Genomic DNA, 23634 nt, shown 5'->3' with positions numbered 1-23634 from the left:
TAACCCACTATGCCATAACACCTGCCCCTCTATGTGTCTTTTGTTATTACATATTAAACTAACTTTGGGAATTTTGTAGATAACCTTAGAAATGGTTAAAACAAAGGGTTTAATGTATGAGAGAAATACTTTTTGAGCAGACAGCAGTAATTTGGGTTATAATGCAGCACCAGGTTACTTTGTTGTGTGTAGAAATAAACATCTAGTACCATCACATATGAGAGTACTTCAAAAAATTCGTGGAGGGGCTGGTGCTGTGGCATAGAAGGTTAGGCCTCTGCCTACAGTGTTGACATCCCATATGGGTGCCAGTTAGAGTCCGACTGCTCCATTCTGATCCAGCTCCTGCTAATGTGCCTGGGAAAGCATCAGAAGATGGTCCAATACTTGGGCTCTTGCACCCACATGGGAAACCTGGAAGAAGCTCCTGGCTCCTGGCTCCTGGCCTTGGCCTGGCCCAGCCCAGGTTGTTGCGACCATTTTGGGAGTGAACCAGCAGATGGAAGATCCCTCTGTCTGTCTGTCTCTCTCTTCTCTCTCTCTCTGCATCTCTGCCCTTCAAATACATAAATCTAAAAAGAAAAAAATAATGGAAAAATACAGTTAAACTGTTTATTTTGGTGCAGAAAATCCCTGAAATCCATCCATAGTTTTTCCATAAGATGGCTTTTCCATGAGCTTTTTGAAGTTCCCTGCTATGCATGTATTTAAAAAAAAATTTGGGGGCCTGGCATTGTGGCATGATGTCAGCATCCCATATATACGCTAGTTTGACTCCTGGCTGCTCCACTCCCTATCCAGCTCCCTGCTAATGGCCTGGGAAAAGCAGTAGAATATGGCCCAAGTGTTTGGATGCCTGCCACTCACATGGGAAACTGGATGAAGCTCCTGGCTTCAGCCTGGCCCAGCACTGGCCATTGTGGCCATCTGGGGAGTAAACCAGTCGGATGGATGATTTGTCTTTGTTTCTCTCCTTCTCTCCCTGTAACTCTTTCAAATGCATAAATAAATCTTAGATTTTTTTTTACAGGGCTAGCATTGCAGCATACAGGGTTAAGCCACCATCTGCATCATCAGCATCTCATATGGGCACCAGTTCGTGTCCCTGCTATTCCACTTCTGATCCAGTTCCCTGATAATGCCCCTGGGAAAGCAGTGGAAGATGGCTCAATTACTTGGGCTCCTGCATCCATTTGGGAGACCCAGATGAAGCCCTTGACTCCTTGCTTGGGTCCGGCCCAGCCCTGGCTGTTGCAGCATTTGGGGAGTGAACTAATGGATAGAAAAATGATCTATCACTCTCTCTTCTCTTTGTAACTGTGACTTTCAAATAAATATTTAAAATTTGTTTGTACCAAAAATAAGCTTATTTTTTGTTTTCTTATGTTTCCTTATTTATTTATTTAATATGTTTTTCTTGTTTTTTGGTAAAATAAGCTTATGCCATTTTCTTTTTTTTTCTTTCTTTCTTTCTTTCTTTTTTTTTTTTTTTTTTGGCAGAGAGAGATATCTTTTCATTCACTGGTTCTGGTTCACTCCTCAAATGGCTGCAATGGCCAGGACTGGTCCAAGCCAAAGGCAGGATCTCTCACTTGGGTGTCAGGGTCCCAAGTACTCAGGTCACCCTCTACTATTTTCCCAGACACATTAGTGGGAAGCTGGATTGGAAGTGGAGCAGTGAAGATTTGAACTCCTGGCGCTCCAATGTGAGAGCAGCTTTAGCCGCTGTGCCACAAGCCCTTCTGTGAGCTTTTTTGAAGTTCCTTTGTATATTAAAACAAGCAAACAAACGAAGTACCCTGAGAATCAACCTGAAGGAATAGACAGAATGTGGACCTTAAAATTCTTCTTAACCTAGACTCTGCCCATCTCCAGCTAAAAGCTGTTTACTTACTTCCCTATTGTTCTTGTAGGAATGGGGAACCTTTTTTCTGCAGCCATTTGGGGAGTAAACCAGTGGATGGAAGATTCTCTCTCCTTCCCTCCCTCTCTCTTTTTCTCTCTGTGTCCCCCCCCCCCCGATAACTTTGCCTTTCAAATAAATAAATCTTATTTTTAAAATGATTTTATTTATTTATTTGAGAGGTAGAGTTACAGAGGGAGAGACAGAAAGGTCTTCCATCCACTGATTCACTCTCCAGATGGTTGCATCAGCTGGAGCTGCGCCAATCTGAAGCCCGGAGCCAGGAGCCTCCTCTGGGGCTCCCATCCGCAGAGTTTCTGACTCTAGGGAGGGGTCTGAGAATTTGCACTTGTAGCAGGTTTGTAGGTGATACTGATGCTGCCGAGAACTATTGATTGGAAGGAATAACTTAAGAGCTACAGCATCTAATAGAAGGTGCATGATGAACTAGTCCTCTGCTTTTCTCCAGGCTGTACCTCGCTGTTGTTCCCTCAAATGTTAAACTTCAGCAGTGTGAAACTGCTTGCAGTTAGCCAAAAGGGCCCTAGTGTTGTATGCTCCTGTATCTTGGCTCATCGGCTCTTTCCTTTTTGGAGTTTACTTCACGCCCTTCTGCCCTGTGAGTGCTGTTCATTCTTCAGGATGTAACTTTCGCATTTTACTTTCTCAGTATATCTTCTTTAGTTTCCTAAAGGTCGTTAATGAGTCCTTCTTTGCCTTCCCACCACTTTTTCCTATTTCTGTCGTGCTTATTATAAATGTCTGGAGTTGTGCTATCTATGCATGATTATACAAATCCAGCTATTTGTGCACTGCAGAGAGTGCAAGGGTGACAAAGGGTGGAGATGATTTTGTGCCATGCCATTCCATGAGTGCCTGTCCTGGAGAGGATGAGAGATGTGTGAGATGACAGCTGAGACTGTCCCCTCGGTGGGTCTCATCCTACCTGCCTCTCAACAGTGTAGTCATCTTATTATGCTAAGGATGATTCTGGTGTCAAAATGTTCTGATTTTGTACAATCTGAGCTTTAAACACAAGCACACTAGTTCTGTAACTGAAGAAAGCAGTGCACTTCCGTGCTGGGGAGGAAAGCCGACTGTAATGGGCTTGAGAGCAGTGTTGATGACAGCATTGAACTGTATGGGTGCTTCCAAGAATGTGACGGGATCATTTTGGCTAAATGTGATTTCACCTTATGTGCTGACTTCAGGGTTTGTCCTCCCAGTGCAGTGGGTCTTTATTGTCTGTCTGCATTTCTTATCTGTCTTCCTGGATTGTATGTACTCTAAGGCGGGATCCATGTCTTACTCATATCTGATTTAATAAGGATTTGATAAATACTTGTTGAACAAATGAAAGCACTAACAAAAGGAACAATGAAATTGGGTGATCTTACTAGAGAACTGAAGATGTAGACTCTTTGCCTGGAGGTTCAGTTAGGGGCCATCAGACTATCAGGTGTGGAATTATCTAGTTTATTAAAACCACTTTTTATCGATATATCTCAAAAAGGCAAACTACTTTGCCTGTTTCTTCTAGTTAATAATTCTGCTTCTATTATCCAGATCTCTCTCCTAAAAAAAAAAAGATTTATTTATTTATTTATTTGGAAGTCAGAGTTAGAAGGAGAGACAGAAAGATCATTTTACTGGTCCACTCCCCAATGGCCACATGGCCAGTGCTGGGCCAAGCTGAAGCCAGGAGCTTCATAAGGTCTCCCACGTGAGTGCAGGGGCCTAAGCACTTGGGTCATCTTCTGCTGCTTTTCTCAGGCATTACCAGGGAGCTGGATCAAAAGTGGAGCAGCTGGGCCACGAACCAGCGCCCACATGGAATGCTGATGTCACAGGTAGAGGCTTTATCTGCTAGTCACAGTGCTGGCCCTCTTAGCCAGATTTATTTCTTTTTTTGTTTAAGATTTTATTTATTTATTTGAAAGGCAGAGTTACAGAGAGTCAGAGGCAGAGAGAGAGAGGTCTTCCATCCACTGGCTGTCTCCCCAAATGACTGCAATGGCAGGAGCTGGGCCTACCCAAAGCCAGGAGCCAGGAGCTTCTTCCGGGTCTCCCACACAGGTGCAGGGACCCAAGCACTTGGGCCATCTTCTACTGCTTTCCCAGGCCATAGTGGAGAGCTGGATCAGAAGCGGAGCAGCCGGGACTCAAACCAGCACCCATACTGGACACTGGCATTACAGGAAGTGGCTTTATCCACTATGCCACAGTGCCAGCCCCGCCAAATTTCTTATAAAGTATAACCAGAACAGATGTGATCTTGTATTATTCTTTGTGAACATACTTCCCCTTTGGCATTTGCATTTATACTATTTTGAACATATTTCTGTATTTTGTTGATACTTTTCATCAGAGATAAAATGATCAAGGGCAGAAACAGTGTTTTATTCATCTTTGTATCCTCTAGCTTAGAACAATAATTGGCATATGAGCATTAACAAATTTTGATATTATTGAAATGGCAGAAGTTTTGAATCAGTTTTTTTCCACCTTTATAATCTTAGAATCACAGTGCTATTAAGAGCTTTCTGAGATCTCTTCTAACTCGTGACTTATAAAATGGGAAAGCACTTATTTACCCTTGGCAAAGACTCTGTTTCATTTTAATTAATTCCACAAAGAGGAATTCTTAAATTTAAATTTATAAATATTTTAACATATCATATATTTACATTTCTTATAAGTAGGAACATTTCATGATAAACACTATTCTTAGTTTCCTTTGCTGTTTTTCCTTGTGTTTTTCTATAAAATTCTTATTTTTGACCAGTTCCTTTTCTCACTTTCTTGCACTTTGGTTCTTCAGTTTTTCTACCTTGGAATGGAGATGCTCTGGCTCTTTCCCCGTTGACCTCCATTCACAATTCAAGTATTTTCGTGAGTGCACATGAGTAGCAGAACCCGAATCACACAAGAAGCCATAGTTACAGGAACTCTGGGAATGCAGTCTTTGGTTTCCCAGGCTTTACATCTTAGGAGGTTCGGATGGATCCTAAATGAGACTCTCCATTGGAAACCCTAACTGAAATTATGTGTCAGCCTAGGCTTAAGGCAGCTTTGTAGCCATAAATCCAGAGTACTATAGTAAGCCCCATAGGGAACTCGCTGTTAGGTAGTGAAGAGATCATTTAACCTTTCTCAGTTGCAGTTTTGCTTTGTAAGTTGAACATAAGAGATGGACAATTTAACCTAACGGTTAAGATGCCCGTGTGCCACACTGGAGTATCTGGGTATGATTCCTGCTTCTGGCTCCTTAGTCTAGCTTCTTGCTGATGCAGACCCTGGGAAGCAGTGATGATGGCTCAAGTAATTGGGTTTCTGCCACCCTTGTGGGAGACCTGGAATGAATTCCTTTATCCCAACTTCAGCCCTGGCAGTTGTTTGCACCTGGGGAGTGAACCAGCAGACAGAAGTACACTCACTTGCTCTCTCTCTGCCTCTCAAATAAATAAATAAATAAAAATTCAGAATTTAAAAAATTATATACTTTTAAAAATTGCCTTAAAAAGTTCCCTAGCACCTATGTGTGATGGGGACAGTACCCATGCAGAGAGGTGGTTTAGTGATCACATGAACCCAGGTGTGACAATAGCCAGCTCCATGGACTGTGCTGATTGCTCTACTCATGGGGTATGGGCAGTGTCCCTCCCCGACTCATGAGCTGGTGAACAAACATGACATCTTCCAGCTGCTACCCACAGAATCTTTTAAAACACGAATTGGAAGACTATGCTACTCCCTTACATAGGATTTTACCATGCCTCCCTGTTCTCAGGGTGTCAAAAGGAAACCCATACTTCTTAAAACAGCATGCAAAGCTTTTCATGATGTGATTCTGTCTCATCTATCTCGATTCTTTTGTCTCTGTTTCTTAAGCTATAACAACTGTAGTTATTCTACTTCAGCTGCATTGAACTGCTTAGATTTAGCCATGTAACACCATGTTGCTTCGTACCTCTGTGCCTTTACCAGTAAAACCAGAGCAATAGGAGCATAGGATTTAGAATGAAAGTACCTTGGGTTTGAACCCTAGCTTCACTCACTTCATAGGGTTGTTACTTAGCACAGTGCCTGGTTTACAGGAAGTGGCCAGTTATGCCAGTTTATCATATGCTAACCAATGTAGTATGGAAGGTGGATTGTGCTGTCTTTGGGACCAGATAGACTTGTTTCTGGAGCCCTAATCTAGTACTTCATAGCTCTGAGTCCATGTGCCATCGCTTAACCATCTCAATCTTCAGTTGTTGTTTTTTTTTTAAACTCTGCTGGGTATGCAGAAAGATTCAAGATGGTGTATTTACATCGTCTATCACACACCTAACACATGGTAGATGTCCAGCAAACCGTAGCTCCACCCCCTGTCATTTCTGCAAACTATACTTTTAACTATTTACTATGACTGACATTGGTTACCAAGGATCTCAGAGTGTCGCAGTACCTTTAAAATTTTTTACTTGAGCATCTTTTACTTGATTATTAGAGAATATTTTCTCTGCTCATTGAACTAATTGGAGTTCTTTGTTTTGCTTTACCACAGCTTTGTGTTCCTCCAGCTACCAGGTGTGAGGGTAGGAAGCAGAAAAAAGAGAGAAAGAAGGCAGTGAATCCTCTTACTCCGTGGATATTCAGAGCTAGAAGATCTTTCCCATGAGACTGCTGTCTGCCACCCCATTAATAGCTGATGTCCATCATCAACCGAGTTTAATTTATTTCCTTTCTTCAGTCAGATAAATTTGGACTTCATGTCAGCAGACTCCATTATCTCTTTTGTCCAACCATAGTATAGTTCAGGGATAGTATTTATGACATTTAGGTAAGTGGCACTTGTCTGAAACCCATGTTTGAAAGACAGGTGCAGAGGGCAACCAATGCGATCTCTTTACTCAAGAAACTTTGTACACAATTTACTGGTAACTGTTCATACTTGTTTGTTGAGCTCTGCATATCATTTTGGGGGGGATTTTGGACTCATCTTGTCTATGTGTTAGATGGGAAGTTGGAAATCAGCCTCTCCTGCCCAGACCCCAGTAACTTTACAGGTGGTCTCAGCCTTCCCACCCAGGGATGGCTCCCCTGGGCGAATCACGTATACTCAGCGCCAGATGGGTTCCCGGCTGATAACAACGGGTGATAAAACTTTGCAGCTTTCCCCCAAGTCAAGCTCCCTGGGGGAAGCTCCTCTGTCCATGCCAGGTGGGCTCCCCAGTCTGACAGCACTGAGCAGGGAAACCTTGGGAGGAATTTGATGCAATTCACACTCAGCACATCTTTGTCCTGGAGGAGGAAGAGGGAGGGGAGGAGGAATGGCAGGAAGAACTAGACCCCCTTTCCCTTGTAAGCCCCAGTCTGAATACGGACATCGCGGTCAGCACTCAGCTCCCTCCTGAGCCGCCCACCTGGCCTGCCAGGTGCATTCTCCCCATTAAACCATGCAACCTTGTTTTCTGCAGTCTGAGAGACTGGGCACTCTATCAGATTCTGTCTGGAGAGGGACTCATCCGTTCTGGTGGGTGCCCTACCCCATTAAACCTTGCTACCTTGCTTCCCACTCCTCTCTGTCTCTTGTCTAAATTTTCTCTTTCATGAAGACAAGAACCTACTCTACCCATCTCTCCTAATACATGCACTTTAATTCTTAGAGGGGGAGACACTGATACTTTAGAGATACTATCTGACATTAAAAAAAATATTTTTTTAGCTTCAAGTTTGAAGGGACATGCCAGTTATCAAATTTTAACTACAGTTGGTCTGCAGGCACTTAGTAAAATTCAAAAGAGTTTATGTTGTAACTAGGACACTTACTGACCCATGGGAGTTTAATGTCTTCTACCATGTGACTAAACATATATAATTTAACCTACAAGAACAAGTAGTTCACTGGAGGTACCCTAAAGTGAATGAATAGTCTAAGAGGGGGGATTTTAAATTTTTATGTTTATTTATTTGAAAAACAGTGTTATAGAGAGAAAGAGGGAGATATAAGGATCTATCATTTGCTGGTTCACTCCCCCAAATGGCCACAAAGGTCAGGGCTGGGTCAGGGCTGGGTCAGACCAAAGTCAGGAGCCAGGAACTATATCTGGGTTTCCATGTGAGTGACAGGGACCCAAGTACTTGGGCTATCTTTCACTGCCTTCCCAGGCTCACGAGCAGGGAGCTGGATTGGAAGCTGAGCAGCAGAAACTCAAACTGGTGCTCATATGGGATGCTGGCATCATAGGGGGGCAGCTTAACCCCCTGTGCCACAAAGCCAGCCCCTATTAAAGGGAGTTGATTCTGGATTTGGAGGGCGAAATAAGAAAAGGGCCCCCGTTTACTTCTCCTAGAGACAGAGGTGCTTAAGATGCTCAGTAGTTTATTCACTGTCTCAGAGCTACTTGCTGGCAAGCTGGCACTCAAACTCCCAGCTCCTGACTCTTGTACATTTGCTGGCTAGCTTTAAATAAAAATTGGCGTCACTTAGTAATTGCTGAGAAAGCTCAGAAATGTTACTCTTTTTCAGTCTTTATTTTTTTTTTCTGTCACAGCATGAAGGAATGGTGTTGAAATAGTCTTAAATTAAAAACACATTGTACTTAATGTTCTCCTTTTGGGAAGAGACGCTGCTGGCTTTCCTGGCTCCTGGGGATGAAAGAGATAGCAGGAGCGCAGTTTCTTCTTCCTTTACTCTTTTCTTTTTTTTTTTTTTTTTTTGACAGGCAGAGTGGACAGTGAGAGAGAGAGATAGAGAGAAAGGTCTTCCTTTGCCGTTGGTTCACCCTCCAATGGCCACCGTGGCCGGCGTACCGCGCTGATCCGAAGGCAGGAGCCAGGTGCTTCTCCTGGTCTCCCATGGGGTGCAGTGCCCAAGCACTTGGGCCATCCTCCACTGCACTCCCGGGCCACTGCAGAGAGCTGGCCTGGAAGAGGGGCAACCAGGACAGAATCCAGCGCCCCGACCGGGACTAGAACCTGGTGTGCCGGCGCCGCAAGGCGGAGGATTAGCCTAGTGAGCCGCGGCACCGGCCTTCCTTTACTTTTTCTCCCCTGCTATCCCACCCCCTTCTAAGAGGACTGCTTCCTAGAGACCTCGTGTGTATTTCTCTCTAGTTGTACAGAACCCCAGAAGCAGGATGTTTACGCAGAGAGAACTTTGTCACTGCACACGCTGACACTTGTCTTCTGGTGTAGGTACACTGGTAAGGATGCACTCACTTGGAATCCTGAACCTCTCGCCAAAGGCTTCCAAGCTCCTGAAAGGGAAGAGGGCATGGTTAAGAACATGAGCTCTGTGTAGGCAAACAGGCATGTCTGTAAACATCGAGGCTTCTTAGAGACAGCGACTCTGGAGTTTACAATATTTTAATTCTCTCATGTATATATTGCAGACATTTTCAGAGGCAATTAGATTTAATGTGGATTTTGGAGTTTTTGAGGTAGTTAACAATGCTCCACATAATCTGGAAAAACAACTGAAAAAAATCCTGCAAAACTACCAGCCTCGAAATCCCATCTATGACGTTGTAAGGAAAGGAAAGAATGATGTTAAACCTGTTCAGATTAATGCCCCTTATGAAGATGAGACCATTAATGTCAACTACAATATTATGGTAAGAAACTACATTTGAGTTTATTTCTTATTCGATAAAGCATTTGGTGAGATTACATGAAGTTCATTGTGCTTCCCTTTCTAAAATGTAACTGTTTGTTAACTTGTGTTATATTTACACATCCTAGCTCTGTCCCCTGTTCATAGCTATTTTAGGCTAGCAGCTTTATTGACGTTAGATGATCAATATAACAAGATCTAAATAATTTACCTTAAATATGTAGGATATAAGGTTAGTCCGAGGCAGTATAAAATATGTCTTTTATTTTATGATTGAGATTCATTCTAGAAAGTGTGGGTATATTGGGCATTATTCCAGTTGAATTTTATTTTTTTATAAATTTTTATTTTGTTTTATTTGAAAGGCAGACACACACACACACACACACACACATAGAGAAAGAGAGAGAAAGACACAAAAAAATTTTCCATTGGCTGGTTCACTCGCCAGATGCCTGTAACATTTAGGGCTGTGCCAGGCCAAAGCTAGGAGCCTGGAACTCAATCCAGATCTCCTAAGTGGGTAGCAGGGAACCAAGTACTTTGGCTATCAGCTGCTGTACCTCCCAAGGTGTGTACTAGCAGGAAGCTGGAATTGGAAACAAAACTGGAAACGCAGGCACTCTGATATGGGATGTGGGCATCCTAAGCTGCATCTTAACCCCTGTGCGAAATGTCTGCCCCTTGTAATGCTTTTTAACTCATTTTTATGGCTATGAAAATACTGAGACTGGCTGACTTTTATCTCATTACTCCTCCTTTAAAAAAATTAACTCTCTGGAAACAAAATGTTAATCTGTAAAATGACGACACAGGGTTGTTGAAAAAAATTAAAGAGGTTCGAGAGGCAAGAAGTGGCTGCACAGTTGTGGCTCAGGGTTATGGCTGCCTCTTGTACAAACGGCAGGGAAGGGTAGGGCTCCGGCAACAGCTGGAGGTCATTATTGCCTGCATGATTAGGCCTCAGTTGTCCTAAACGCTGAATTTCTTTGACACTCTTTTTCTTTTTTTCACTTTCTCCTGATAGTGTCTCAATCGTGAACAAGGAATTAAGTGGATCAAAAAAGAAAGACTTCCAGCATTTCTGGAAAGTGACTGCTACTTTGAATACAGGTATTTTAGTCCCATCAATATACCTATCCCGATTTTTTTAACCTAAAAGCATGTGTGTGTGTGTGTTATATGCTTTTATACATTCATTAGAGTTTATATTTCACCTGTTCTAGACTAAGGATGATGGAACATTGGCAAAAATAATTTAGCTTCTTCAAAGAGATTTAGCAGAAACAGTACCTAATAAATTTACTTTGGCTGTGCTTTGATCATTACACTTTTAAAATTATCTCTTAGTGAAAATGGTGTTTATGTGCTGACTATTCAAAAATGACTAACGGTGTGACATGAAAACACAATCTTACATGGTAGGACCAAGTTTTTCCTTTATGTTTCCTGACTTTTAAAGGTATTTACTAAAATTTGACCTTTGCTTAGAACAGCTGTTTTTAAAACAAAAGCAAAATAAATTTAAAAAAAAAAAGTTTATTTGTTTATTTGAAACAGTTACAGGGACCGGTGCCATGGCACAGTAGGTTAATCCTCCACCTGTGGTGCCGGCATCCCATATGGGCGCTGGTTCTAGTCCCAGCTGTTCCTCTTCTGATCCAGCTCTCTGCTGTGGCCTGGGAGAGCCGTGGAGGATGGCCCAAGTCCTTGGGCCCGTGTGGGAGACCAGGAAGAAGCTCCTGGCTCCTGGCTTTGGATCGGTGCAGCTCCGGCCGTTGCGGCCATTTGGGGAGTGAACCAACGGATAGAAGACCTTTCTCTCTGTCTCTCCCTCTCACTGTCTATAGCTCTGCCTCGCATATAAATAAATAAAATCTTGAAAAAAAAAAAACAGTTATAGAGAGTGGGGAAAGAGAGAAAGACAGACAGACAGACAGATAGATAGATCTTCCATCCTCTGGTTCACTCCCCAGATAACTGCAATGGGCAAGACTGGGCCAGGCCAAAACCAGGAATCAGGAGCTTCATCCAGGTCTCCCACGTTGGTGGCAGGGGCCCAAGGACTTGGACCACGTTTCTCTGCTTTTCAGGGAGCTGGGTTGGAAGTGGAGCAGCCAGGACACAAACCAGCATGCATATGGAATGCTCGTGTTGCAGGTGGCAGCCTTACCCACTGTGCCACAATACCAGCCCCAAAACAAAACATTTAAAAACAGAATACTTACTAATTAATGAATAGTCCTAGAGGTAAATCATCAATTTTAGAAGAGCCTGAGAGAACCATCCAGTGGAGTTAGGAAGGGATGTTGTGTTTGAATAACAAGTAAAATTTTAGCTTTTTTTGAATTCTACCCTATTTGAAACTTATTTTGAAATTGTATGATTTCTAAAATGCAGGTTAGCCAAATTGGTCTCACAAGTAAGATGGAGTGAATCAGGCATGAACTTCACAGTAGGTCCAAATTTTTCTTCCTGGGTCATGAAGAAAATACCCAGTCCACCGCCCCCAGATGTTGAAAATGAAGACAATCTTGTAATTATGAAAAAGTTCTACATTTCTCTTGGAGAGGTAAAAATATGAGTGTTTTTTCATGACTTGGCACTTCAGTGAAACTTCTTATTTTAAGGGTGTGAATTTCATTTGTACCACTGGAACAGGGAAACTAACCTTTTTTTTTTTTTTTTTGGACAGGCAGAGTTAGACAGTGAGAGAGAGAGAGAAAAACAGAGAGAAAGGTCTTTCTTCCATTGGTTCACTCCCCAAATGGCCGCCACAGCTGGCGCTGTGCCAATCCGAAGCCAGGAGCATGGTGCTTCTTCCTGGTCTCCCATGTGGGTGCTGGGCCCAAGCACTTGAGCCATCCTCCACTGCCTTCCAGGCCACAGCAGAGAGCTGGACTGGAAGAGGAGCAACCAGGACAGAACCGGCGCCCCAACCGGGACTAGAACCCGGGGTGCTGGCGCCACAGGTGGAGGATTAGCAAGTGAGCCGCGGCGCCGGCCAGGGAAACTAATTTTTTTAAAAAATATTTTAAAAACATTATTTGAATGACTGACAGACAGGGAGAAACAGAGAGATCTTCCTTCTGCTGATTCCTTCCCCAAATGATTACAAAGGTCAGGCCTGCGCCAGGCTGAAGCCAGGAGCCTGGAACTCCAGCCAGGACTCCCATGTGGGTGGTAGGGGCCATCTTCCTCTGCCTTCCTGGGCACATTAGCAAGGACCTGGATCAGAAGTGTAGCAGCCAGGACTGGAACTGGCACTCACATGGGATGCCAGCTTTGCAGGTGGTGGCTTAACCTGCTCTACCACAATGCAGGCCCCAGGAAAATATTTTCAGATACTTCTAAAGCAGATTTAGCATTAATTTTCGTGAGTGTGTGTTGACCAATTTGCTCTGTCCTCTTTCACCTGAAATGTAATTAGAATTGTTCTTTCCTAGTGTACAAGGGACAAAGAAGGATTGAAGAACATGCTTAGTATCACATAGAAAGCAGGGATAACATATCTACAGTTTCATTGCTTATTCAAAGATTATTATTATTTGAATTTGTTATTTTGTACAGAAAATGATAAATTGGGTCTTCTCCTTATTGTCTGGATTATTCTGTGGTAGTAAGATGCATTACTGTTGAACTGCCGTCAGATTTTATGATTGCAGAAATGCGGGGTTGTGTGAGTGCATTTGAAGAGATGCTATCTAGAGTTACATGTCCTTTTGGAGCATCACAATGTAGTAAAAGCTGTTGTTTGATCTTTTTCCTTTAATGATCAGATCTTATCTTAGGAAACACACTTGCAGTACAAGGTCTATAGTAAATCAAGAATGACAGGGGTCAACGCTGTGGCGTAGTGGGTAAAGCTGCTGCTTGCGGTGCCGGCATCCCATATGGGCGCCGGTTTGAGTCCCGGCTGCTCCACTTCCGATCCAGCTCTCTGCTGCAGTCTGGGAAAGCAGTAGAAGATGGCCCAAGTCCTTGTGCCCCTGCACCCATGTGGGAAACCTGGAAGAAGCTCCTGGCTCCTGGCTTTGAATCGGCTCAGCTCCAGCTGTTGCAGCCACTTGGGAAGTGAACCAGCTGACAGAAGGCCTCTCTCTCTTTCTGCTCTGGTCTCTGTAACTCTGCCTTTCAAATAAATAAATCTTAAAAAAAAAAAAAAAAAGGAATGGCAAATATGTGGCCCCTGTGCTGCTGCTACTCTGGTCCCTATCCATTACAGGCATTGCTGTCCAACTGTGACGGTTTTTCTGCTGAGCTAGGGCTTGGCTTCAAATTCTTTCCAACACAGTATTCTTAGAAGGCACTTGCAATTGATGGAAGATGTCATACAAGAGGAGACCTCTTCACCATCTTTGTTGGAAAATATGGACTTATCTTTGGTAACAGGAACAGGTTTTCATGTCTGGCTCCTATGTAACTTTGTAGTTTGGCATTTCTGTTAGCAGTGTTTGTCAAAAATGTTTAAAATTATCCCACTTCCATTATTTCCACTAATTATGCTTAACGATGTCCTAAAGACACGTTTTCTTCTTATACTTATTTTTTGATATTTATTTTTTTCTTTCACCATCTATATAAATGCCAGGAATATGATAACAATATGTACCGATAGTTGAAGCCAATAAACATGCAAAGAGAAGAATCAGTCCACAGGAATGAGTTATGATTCCTTACATGTTAACAGGATCAAACAGAGGGAGTCAATATCCAAGCTAGTTTGCTTCTGATAATTTTTGAGGTGAAAAAAAATAATTTCTGTTCAGTTTAATGCTTCATGTGTAAAGCCTGTGAAGTTTGAAAATTCAGAATTCTACTCCCTCATCCTTTTACAAAGGATTTATTTATTCATTTGAAAAGCAGGGACAGGGTGGGAGAGAGAGATCTGCATCTGCTGGTTCACTCCCCAAATGCCAAATGCCAGGGGCTAAAGCCAAGAGCCAGAAACCAGTATCTCCATCTAGGTCTCCTACAAAGCTAGCAAGGGTTGAAGTACTGGGGCCATCTGCTGTTTCCCAGGTGCGTTAGTAGAGAGCTGAATTGGAAGCAGAGCAGCTGGGACTTAAACCAGCCCTCTGGTGTTGGGATGCCGGCATTGCAGGCAGTGGCTTAACCTATTGTGCCACAACGCCAGCCCTCTCCTCACCCTTTTTGTGTAGTTCAAATAGAAAGGACACCTGTATATTGGTTTTTATCAGTTCCTTGAATGTTCCTTAATTATTTTGGCCTCTTCTTTTTTTTATTTTTTTTATTTTTTATTTTTTTTGACAGGCAGAGTGGACAGTGAGAGAGAGAGACAGAGAGAAAGGTCTTCCTTTGACGTTGGTTCACCCTCCAATGGCCACTGCAGCTGGCGCACTGCGGCCGGTGCACCACGCTGATCCGATGGCAGGAGCCAGGTACTTATACTGGTCTCCCATGGGGTGCAGGGCCCAAGTACTTGGGCCATCCTCCACTGCCCTTCCCTGGCCACGGCAGAGAGCTGGACTGGAAGAGGGGCAACCGGGACTAGAACCCGGTATGCCGGCGCCGCAAGGCGGAGGATTAGCCTAGTGAGCTGCGGCGCCGGCCTTGGCCTCTTCTTATTGCTTACTATATCAGCTTAGAATAGAGTAGTCAATAAATACATGTTAAATGGATGTATAGTTGATAGTAAATGACTTGGTTTTAAAGGGAAAAAAAAAGGTACAAAAGTGAATTAAAGTCTCATGGAGCCACTGTAGTGGCATAGTGAGCAAAGCTGCTGCTGGTGACCCTAGTAACCCTTATGGGCACTGGTTCGTGTCCCAGCTGCTCCTCTTCCAATCCAGCTCCCTGCTGATGTGCCTGGGAAAGCAACAGAAGATGGCCCAAGAGCTTGGGCCCCTGCCAACCCAGTGGGAGACCCAGATGAAGCTCCTGGCTCCTGGCTTCGGCCTGGCTCAGCCCTGGCCATTGCAGCTACTTGGGAAATGAACCAGTGGATGGAAAAATCTCTTGCTCTCTCTGACTTTCAAATAAATAAATAATTTTTTAAAAAAGATTTTAAAAAGTGAATTCGATGGTGCTGGTGTTGTGGCACAGTGGGTAAAGCCGCCACCTGCAATGCCGGCATCCCGTGTGGGCATTGGTTAGAGTCCTGGCTGCTCTGCTTCCAATCCAGCTCCCTGCTTACACATCTGGGAAAACAGCAGAAGATGACCCAAGTGCTTGGGCCCCTGCACACATGTGGGAGACCTGGAAACAGTTCCTGGCTTCAACCCGGCCTAGTTCTGGCTGTTGCAACCATTTGGGGAGTGAACCAGTAGATGGAAGACTTCTCTCTCTCTCTCTAACTCTGCCTTTCAAATAAATAAAATAAATCTTTTTTAAAAAAGTAAATTAGAGGGGTCAGCATGGAGGCACAGTAGGTTAATCCTCTACCTGCGGCACCGGCATCCATCTGGGTGCTGGTTCGAGTCCTGGCTGCTCCTCTTCCAATCCAGCTCTCGGCTATGGTCTGGGAAAGCAGTGGAAGCTTTGGATCGGCTTAGCTCTGGCCGTTGTGGCCATTTGGGGAGTGAACCCGCAGATGGAAGATCTCGCTCTGTATCTCTCCCTCTCACTGTCTGTAACTCTACCTCTCAAATAAATAAAATCTTAGTTAGACTCTTTTAAAGCTTTCTGCATATAAGAAACCATGTTTCTAAGAAGGCCAATGACCACACTGAGGGCGCGTCTCCTTTCTTTCTTTCACTTTGGTCTCATTGTGTGGCGTGATTTGCTCTATTAATTCTGCATAGACAGGGAATAATGTTTCTTCCATGGAGCCTTGCTTCCTCTGTGAGCATTCCTTAGGTTAAGTGCTGCAAGCTGATTTGGTTTGAGAAAGGAGAGATGAGAAGACTGCTGGACACTCCCTTTCCTGCTCGCTCTTTTTTTTTTTTTTTTTTAAGTTTTCTTATTTTTATTTGTTTGAAAAGCAGAACAAAAGAAAGAGAGAATTTCCATCTATTGTTTACTCCTCAAATGTCTACATAGCCAGTGCTGGGCCAGGCCAAATCCAAGAGCTAGGAAGTCTGTCTGCATCTCCCATGTGCATGGCAGGGTCCCAAGTACTTGAGCCATCGTCTACTGCCTTCCAGGGTGTACGTTAGCAGGATACTGGATTGGAAAAGGAGGCAGGACACTATTTCAGGTTCTGCAATATGCCATGTAGGCTTCCCAGGAGGCAGCTTTACACTTTGTGTCACAATACCCTGCCTCTTCTCTGCTCGTGTTGAGCAACTTAGGTTCTCCAGGAGACACGGTGGAGATATTACTGAGAGAGGAGGCAGAGGAGTTTTCCCAGGAAAACTGCGATAGGAGCTTGTGAGTCAGCTTGGGAACTGAGTTGGCTGTCTCAGAGGTACCATACAAACTGATGGCTGCATCCAGATGCAGGTGGAGTTGAAGTAGGCAGGCATACAGGTTAAAATCCATTAGGTTTGTGAGCTGGAAGACCACGCCTTTGCCACGCCCCTGTGTGACCCTATGCCCCTACCTGGCCACACCTGGGTGCCCACCAGCCAATCAGGTTAATTAACCACTCGCCTTTGGAAGTGGGTTAAAAGCCACGGTGTGTCCGCCCTTCGCTTCTGTTTCCTGGCCTCTTGCCAGGAGAGGGCTGGCTGCAGCCCTGCCACAGCCCTAGGTTTCCTAGCCTAGATACTCCTTCACGTGGCTGGTTCCCTGTACTCAGTTTGAACGCAGATTTACCTCTCTCTCTCAGATAAAGCTCTCACCCTTCTATTCATCTTTCACACTAAATAAAAGCTTAAAATGTACCATGCTGCCTCGTTTATTTATGCCGGTATTTAGAATTCTTCTCTAAATATTAGACAGGAACCCTCTCAGGCTTATTAATATTAGGGATTTAGTAATAAGCATATGGTGATATATAGCACCCCAAATTTAGGTAACATGTGGTACCCCAGATAGGACTTCTGAGGAGCTTAAAGGGGCCACATTTTCGTATATATTTTAGGGGGTCATTTCCTGTATCAGAGTCGGGAATCCATCTCCAGGAAGTAGCCAATCCAAGCAAAGTTGTGAAAACTGAGTCTGAGGCAAAGGGCTGGCTGAACCTGCAGACGTGTTCAGTAAGGGAAGAACTGTGAAAAACAACTGAGAGAAAGGTTGTTAAAAACACTGAGCCAGGTCAGACAAAATTGAGAGCATGAAATAATTGGAGAAGTTGTAAAAAATGTGCAGTGGATTAATATGCCTTAGTTACTGCCAAGTTGAAGTCAGATGGCATAAATCTCTAGTGAATCCGGGAAGTAGGGTTTGGTGCCCTGCTGTCATCAGCAATAGCCCGAGAGTACAGACTGGAGGAGAATTGATGAGAATTATGCTCATTTTTCCCTGTGATTATCGAATATGAAAAATGCCTGGGATGACATTTCCTTCCCATTGTTTTCTCTCTCTTTTTAATTTATTTATTTGAGAGGCAGGGTTACAGACATGGTGAGACAGAGAGATCTTTCATTTGGTTCACTCCCCAAATGGCCTCACTGGCCAGAGCTGCGCAGGTCTGAAGCCAGAAGCCAAGAGCTTCTTCTGGGTCTCCCACATGGGTGCAGGTGCCCAAGCACTTGGGCCATCTTCTACTGCTTTCCCAAGACATTAGCAGAGAACTGGATCAGAAGTGGAGCAGCCTGGACTTGAGTCAGTGTCCATATGGGATGCTGATGTTGCAGGCGGTGGCTTTATCTGCAATGCCACCGCATAGGGAGGAGGAGGAGGGAGGGGTGGGGTTGGGGAGGAGGGCATTGTTCTCTTAGCTAATGTATTTTTCTGAGCACAGTTTTCTTACATAGGATAATTTTCCCTTGACAAGTTGCATTGCACAAATTATAATTTGTTCATGTTTGTGATTGGAGGAATACTCCTAAATTTGCATTAAACTAACTTAATCCTTTCTTCCTAGGCTTCCTATACTCAAACAAAAGATTGGTTTGCATTAGCAAAACAAAGTCAGCAGCCAGTAGCCACCTTTTCATTGCCCTGTTGTATAACCCACGACAAAATTGAATCACCCAGTATTTCACCTATTTCTGGTAAGCAGAAAAGGACAAGAATGGTTTGAGAATTCCTCTTTAAATCCTTTTGTTTGTTCTTTAAAATAATTTTGGGGAAAAGATTATCCCCATTCCATTTATACTATTTTTTTGAGAGACAGCTTGGCATAGGAAAAAAGGGATGGATTTAAAGGCCAGCTGTGATGCTCATTAGCAGCGTGTTCTTTGATGAATTACTCTGCTTTAGGGAACCTTGCTTTTTTCATCCCCAAGATTAGAATATGGTACATACTAAATGTATGGAGCAGTCCTGGCTTAGTACTTGGTACTGAATATGCAGTCAATAAATGAGTATCTTTATTTCCTTTCATAGTTCACAAATTCCCATTAATCCTTTATAATAGAATGGGTACAGTGTTTCTTTCTCAAAGTAAATAGCTATTGATGGAAATTAGGTTTCCCTTCTATTTTTAAGTTGAGACCATTTTTCACCTTGAATCGTGATTAAATTTGTACCATGGGGAGCTCCTGTAGGTGGTACAAACTTTCCATGAAAGTAGAAGGAATTGTCCAGAAATAGGAATTATTAACTATAATACTCCTGGAGAAAAAACATGTAGATGTGATTTAGGAGAAGAATTTGGGAATTTACTAGCGGCTTTTACCTCTGATCCCTTTGAAAGTAAGGCAGCCTCTGGGGAAGAGAAGTCTAGATTCTTTAGGATTGAACCTGAGTCAAGGCGAAGACAAAAATATTCTCCCTAACTGAAAAATAGCTGGATTTATAAGTTTCTTGCTGTTTCACCAAAATATTGCACTAGAAAGTTGATGGAAAGAAGACAGTAAACATGAAGAAAAAGAATACCAGGAGGTGGTAAGCAGAAGTGACTGGCTAACCCTCTGCCACATTCACCCTTCCAATTTACAGGGTCTGTTGCTGGTCCATTTTTCTTTCACAGGTTTACCAAAGTGTAATCTGTCAACCTTATGCTGTGTGTCACTTTTGTTTTTCAAGATTTTATTTATTTGAGTGGCATAGGGAGAGAAAGAGAAACAGACACAGAGATCTCCATCTGCTGGTTCACTCCCTGAAGGCAGGAGCTGGGAACTCAATCCAGGTCTCCCGTGGGTGGCAGGGACCCGTGTACTTGAGTCAGTCCCTGATGCCTCGTAGGGCGTGCACTGACAGGAAGCTAGAATCAGGAGCAGAGCCAGGATCGAACCCAGGCACTCCAATATAGGAGGCAGGCATCCCAAGCAGCGCCGTAACAGCTGCACAGGTCCCACCTGCTATATTATAATTTTAACGACTGATTGTAAGCTTGATAGCATTTTTATCTTTTTAAGAAAGATTTATTTATTTATTTGAAAGGCAGAGTCAGAGAGAGGGAGAGAGAATCTCAATCTTCCATCCACTGGTTCACTCCCCAAATGGCCACAATGGCCAGGGCTGAGCCAGGCTTAAGCCAGGAGCCAGGAGCTTCATCCGGGGTCCAAACACTTTGGCCATCCTCTGCCACTTTCCCAAGCATGTTAGCAGGGAGCTGGATTAGAAGTGGAGCAGCCAGGACTCGAACTGGTACCCAAATGGAATGTTAGTGCTGCAAGTGGTGTCTTAACCCACTGTGCCAAAGCACCGGCCCCAGCATTTGAATTTTTCTGATAAAAAACTAAATTTTCTAAAAATTCTGATATTAATTTCAGTTCCTTTGGTATTATCATCTGTGGTAAAAAAATTTTTTCTTTATAATATGAAATATTATATCAGATATAATCATTTAATAGGCATATGTTTTTAATACCTTAATACAGTTGATCCTTAAATATTGAGATTCTATATCAGTATGATATATTATATTTAAAAATGTATAATGTTGGGGCCAGAGCTGTTTAGTAGGCTAAGCCTCTGCCTGTGGTGCCAATATCACATATGGGTGCTGGTTCAAGTCCCAGCTGCTGCTCTTCTGATCCAGCTCTCTGCTGTGGCCTGGGAAAGCAGTGAAAGATGGCCCAAGTGCTTGGGCCCCTGCACCCACATGGGAGACCTGGAAGAAGCTCCTGGCTCCTGGCTTCTGTTCAGCGCAGCTCCAGCCATTGTGGCCATTTGGGGAGTGAACCAGCAGATGGAAGACCTTTTTCTCTGTCTCTCCCTTTCTCTGTCTGTAATTCTACCTCTCAAATAAATAAATAAATAAATCTCTTAAAAAGATATAAGGTCTTTTTTGAATATCCTCAGTGTTAAGCATGCCCAATTTTAGTCTACTTACCACCCTTCTCCTAATCCCTGTGGGCAATTTTTTCCCCTTTGGTTCCAAATGTGCCTTTAGAATCACTTTAAAGGCATCCTGTCTCAACAGTAACTAATAATAATAAAAAAATTATACTTAGATCTAACCTAATAACCTTTTATGATTTAATGCAGAGAGTTTTATCTTTGATGATGGAGCCCACCCCAGGACAAAAACAGGCCTATCTAAAACTAGGAGGTTTCCTTCAGAATCTGAAGAAGAAGGATCTGTATCTCTGCAAGACACCCCTTCCCAAGCTCTGCTCAGAGTGTACCTTGAAAGGCAACAGGATGTCGATGAAAACCTGACCTTGCATTTCTCCACTTGCGAAGAGTTTTTAAAGTCCTACATACACTTCATTTTGAAAATGGCAATTCAGCGAATTACTGGAGAGCCTATATCAGAAAGCCCAGACTTTGTAAACTTCACCAATGTAGCCCAAGTGGTATTTGATGATTATTTTGAGTTCATCTCTGATAGGAGTACTGCCAGTCAACCAGTGCAGGCTGTCAAGGAAAAGTCAGAGGAGATGCTTGAATGGACGAGTCTAAGTTCAAAGAATGAGAGCATTGGCCCAGAGAGTAGGGCGGACTGGTGTATTTCTCACAGAACTTATGACATTGGCAACAGAAAGGAATTTGAAAGATTTAAGAAATTTATAAAAGGAACACTAGGAGAAAGATATTGGAAGCTATGGATGGATATTGAGAGGTTAAAAGTTCTTAAGGACCCTGGAAGACATCAAAGGTATTTCTATTTTTCAATAGTATTTTTAAAGAAAATTATAAAATACTCATCTGGGTTATTCAGGCCCAGGCAGAAATCCTGAAGTAAGTATAAAAGTATAATTTATACTTTTGGAGTAATTAATAATAAATTTTATTTTATTTTATATTGATTTCACTGCTCTGATTTCATAGTTTTCAGATACTAATAGTAGCAATCATTTGGACTTGCTTGTTTGTTCTTCCCATAAATTCTAGAGCTGCTTATAAATGAACCCATTTTTGTTTCTGTAAATTCTAGTGATATAGACTTTTTATACAGAAGTTCCCTAGTTAGCCTTACTAGCATAAGATAGATCTGTTAGACCAGTCTAAGAACCTGCTGCTCTGAGCTGCCTGCATAGTCAACAGATTCCGTGCCCTTTGGTTAGATGCCGTAGAGCCGGGTAACTGAGTCTCCCTGCTCTGGAGGTCTAATGGGCCTCAGGGCTTCTTTCCGCCAGCTCTGGATATTTTAGTTACTGTAAGCTTATGAACCTTAAGAAGTTCCTGCTTTAGGAAAGTTTTTAACCTGCTCTGCGGCACATCAACTGTAGTGGATTGCAATTCCCATGAAGGGTTTGATGGAGTATTTGCTACCTGTTCCAATGGTTTAATGGAATTCAGATCATAGAGCTCCTTGTGGTACAGGATTCTAAGAGCAGAGGTCCCCATGTGGTCTACTATGAAGCTTGGCTTGATTGTTGAAGGGGTGAAAAGTCATTACCACTTTCCATGACATCAGGGAAGTTACATGTGAGTAACCTGCATAGGTTTCTCAGGCTCCATAATGTAGCTCCCACTGTTGCCATAATGCACTACAGAGTTAGTTGTTTAAAGTAATAGTTACTAAGTTTGCTTATTTTCTTAAGTTCTGGAGATCAGAAGGCACCAGGCAGGAATCCATTCCTTGCCTTTTCCAGTTTTGAAGGCCACTTGCATTCCCTGGTTTATGCCCCTTCTTCAGTCTTCAAAGCCAGCAGCCCAGCATCTGCTCTTCCTTCTGACCTCTGCTTCTGTTCTCCAATCTTCTCTGTGATTCTGACCCTCCCTCTTAGAAAGGTCATTGGGATTCCATTGGGACAACCCAAATAGTCCAGGGTAACCTTAAACGCCTTAACTTAATCACACCTGCAGGGTCCCTTTTCCCATGGAAGGTAATTGGGATCTGGACTGCTTCGTATGGCCATTATTTAGCCTACCATAAACACCCTTTCCATTTCCTTCATCGTGAGAAATATTTTGTCTGCACAAAAATGTTTGGTGCGCCTGTAACTCAGTGTTGGTTTTCAGATAGTTCATTACTTGTCTAAAGCGTTTTTTAAGTAAAAACATTTGGGTAGTTGACAGTTGTATCAGTGTGTATGTATACGTGTTTTATTTTAGACATCTTGAGAAGATGAAAAAGTGCTATCTGGTGAGCAGTGGAGAGCACTACCTTTCTGCAGAAGTCTTATCGAAATTTCAACTGTTAGATGGATCTCAGTGGAATGAGGAACATTTGAAAAATATTCAGTGTGAGGTTCTAAAACCTTTACTTCTGTATTGGTAAGGAAAATAACGTGATTTAAAGTTATTTTCTTTCCCTTTTTTTTAAAGATTTATTTATTCATTTGAAAGCCAGAGTTTTCCATCTGTTCACTCCCCAGATGACTGCAACAGTCAGGGCTGGGCCAGGCTGAAGCCGGGAACCAGGACCTTCTTCTGGGTCTCTGATGTGGGTGCAGCTTTCCTAGGCACATGAGCAGGGAACTGGATTGGAAGTGGATCAGAAGTGGAGCAGCCATGTTTGAAATCTACCTACCTTTGTCGTATTTCATTAGTTTTACATGCACATGTGTGTGTTTAGTTCTTTGTCATTTTATCATGTTATTGATTCATGCATTTTCAACCACAGTCAAGACGGGGAACAATCATTTTACCACAAGCATCTCCTGTACTTTCCTCTTACAACTGCACCCACCTGCCTCTCTTCCCTTTCTTTTTCCCCCACCCCATCCCAACTCCTGGAAATCAATACTAACTGAAATTATGCAATATGTAATCTTTTGCA

General features: G+C 43.0%; 1 protein-coding gene across 9 annotated transcripts in view; it reads left to right on the top strand.

The window, feature by feature from the left end:
* RGS22 (regulator of G protein signaling 22) overlaps positions 1-23634 on the top strand; it is a 145673-nt gene that overhangs the window by 18590 nt on the left and 103449 nt on the right. For 2 of the 9 annotated variants that reach the window (XM_089336385.1, XM_051844671.3), the window contains exons 4-10: positions 6456-6731; positions 9286-9507; positions 10534-10619; positions 11907-12078; positions 18439-18568; positions 20952-21564; positions 22968-23129. In XM_089336385.1, the coding sequence (XP_089192511.1) occupies positions 9505-9507; positions 10534-10619; positions 11907-12078; positions 18439-18568; positions 20952-21564; positions 22968-23129 (1166 nt within the window). In that variant the 5' untranslated portion in view covers positions 6456-6731; positions 9286-9504. The remainder of the gene's footprint in view (positions 1-6455; positions 6732-9285; positions 9508-10533; positions 10620-11906; positions 12079-18438; positions 18569-20951; positions 21565-22967; positions 23130-23634) is intronic. The other 7 variants (XM_051844668.3, XM_089336390.1, XM_089336386.1 and 4 more) reach the window with 4 other exon arrangements.

The sequence above is a fragment of the Oryctolagus cuniculus genome, chromosome 6, assembly GCF_051225735.1.
Source record: "Oryctolagus cuniculus isolate XC-2025 breed Fujian yellow rabbit chromosome 6, ASM5122573v1, whole genome shotgun sequence".
NCBI lineage: Eukaryota > Metazoa > Chordata > Mammalia > Lagomorpha > Leporidae > Oryctolagus > Oryctolagus cuniculus.
Note: the sequence above shows the minus strand (reverse complement) of the source record. Positions and strands in the feature narration are given on the sequence as shown.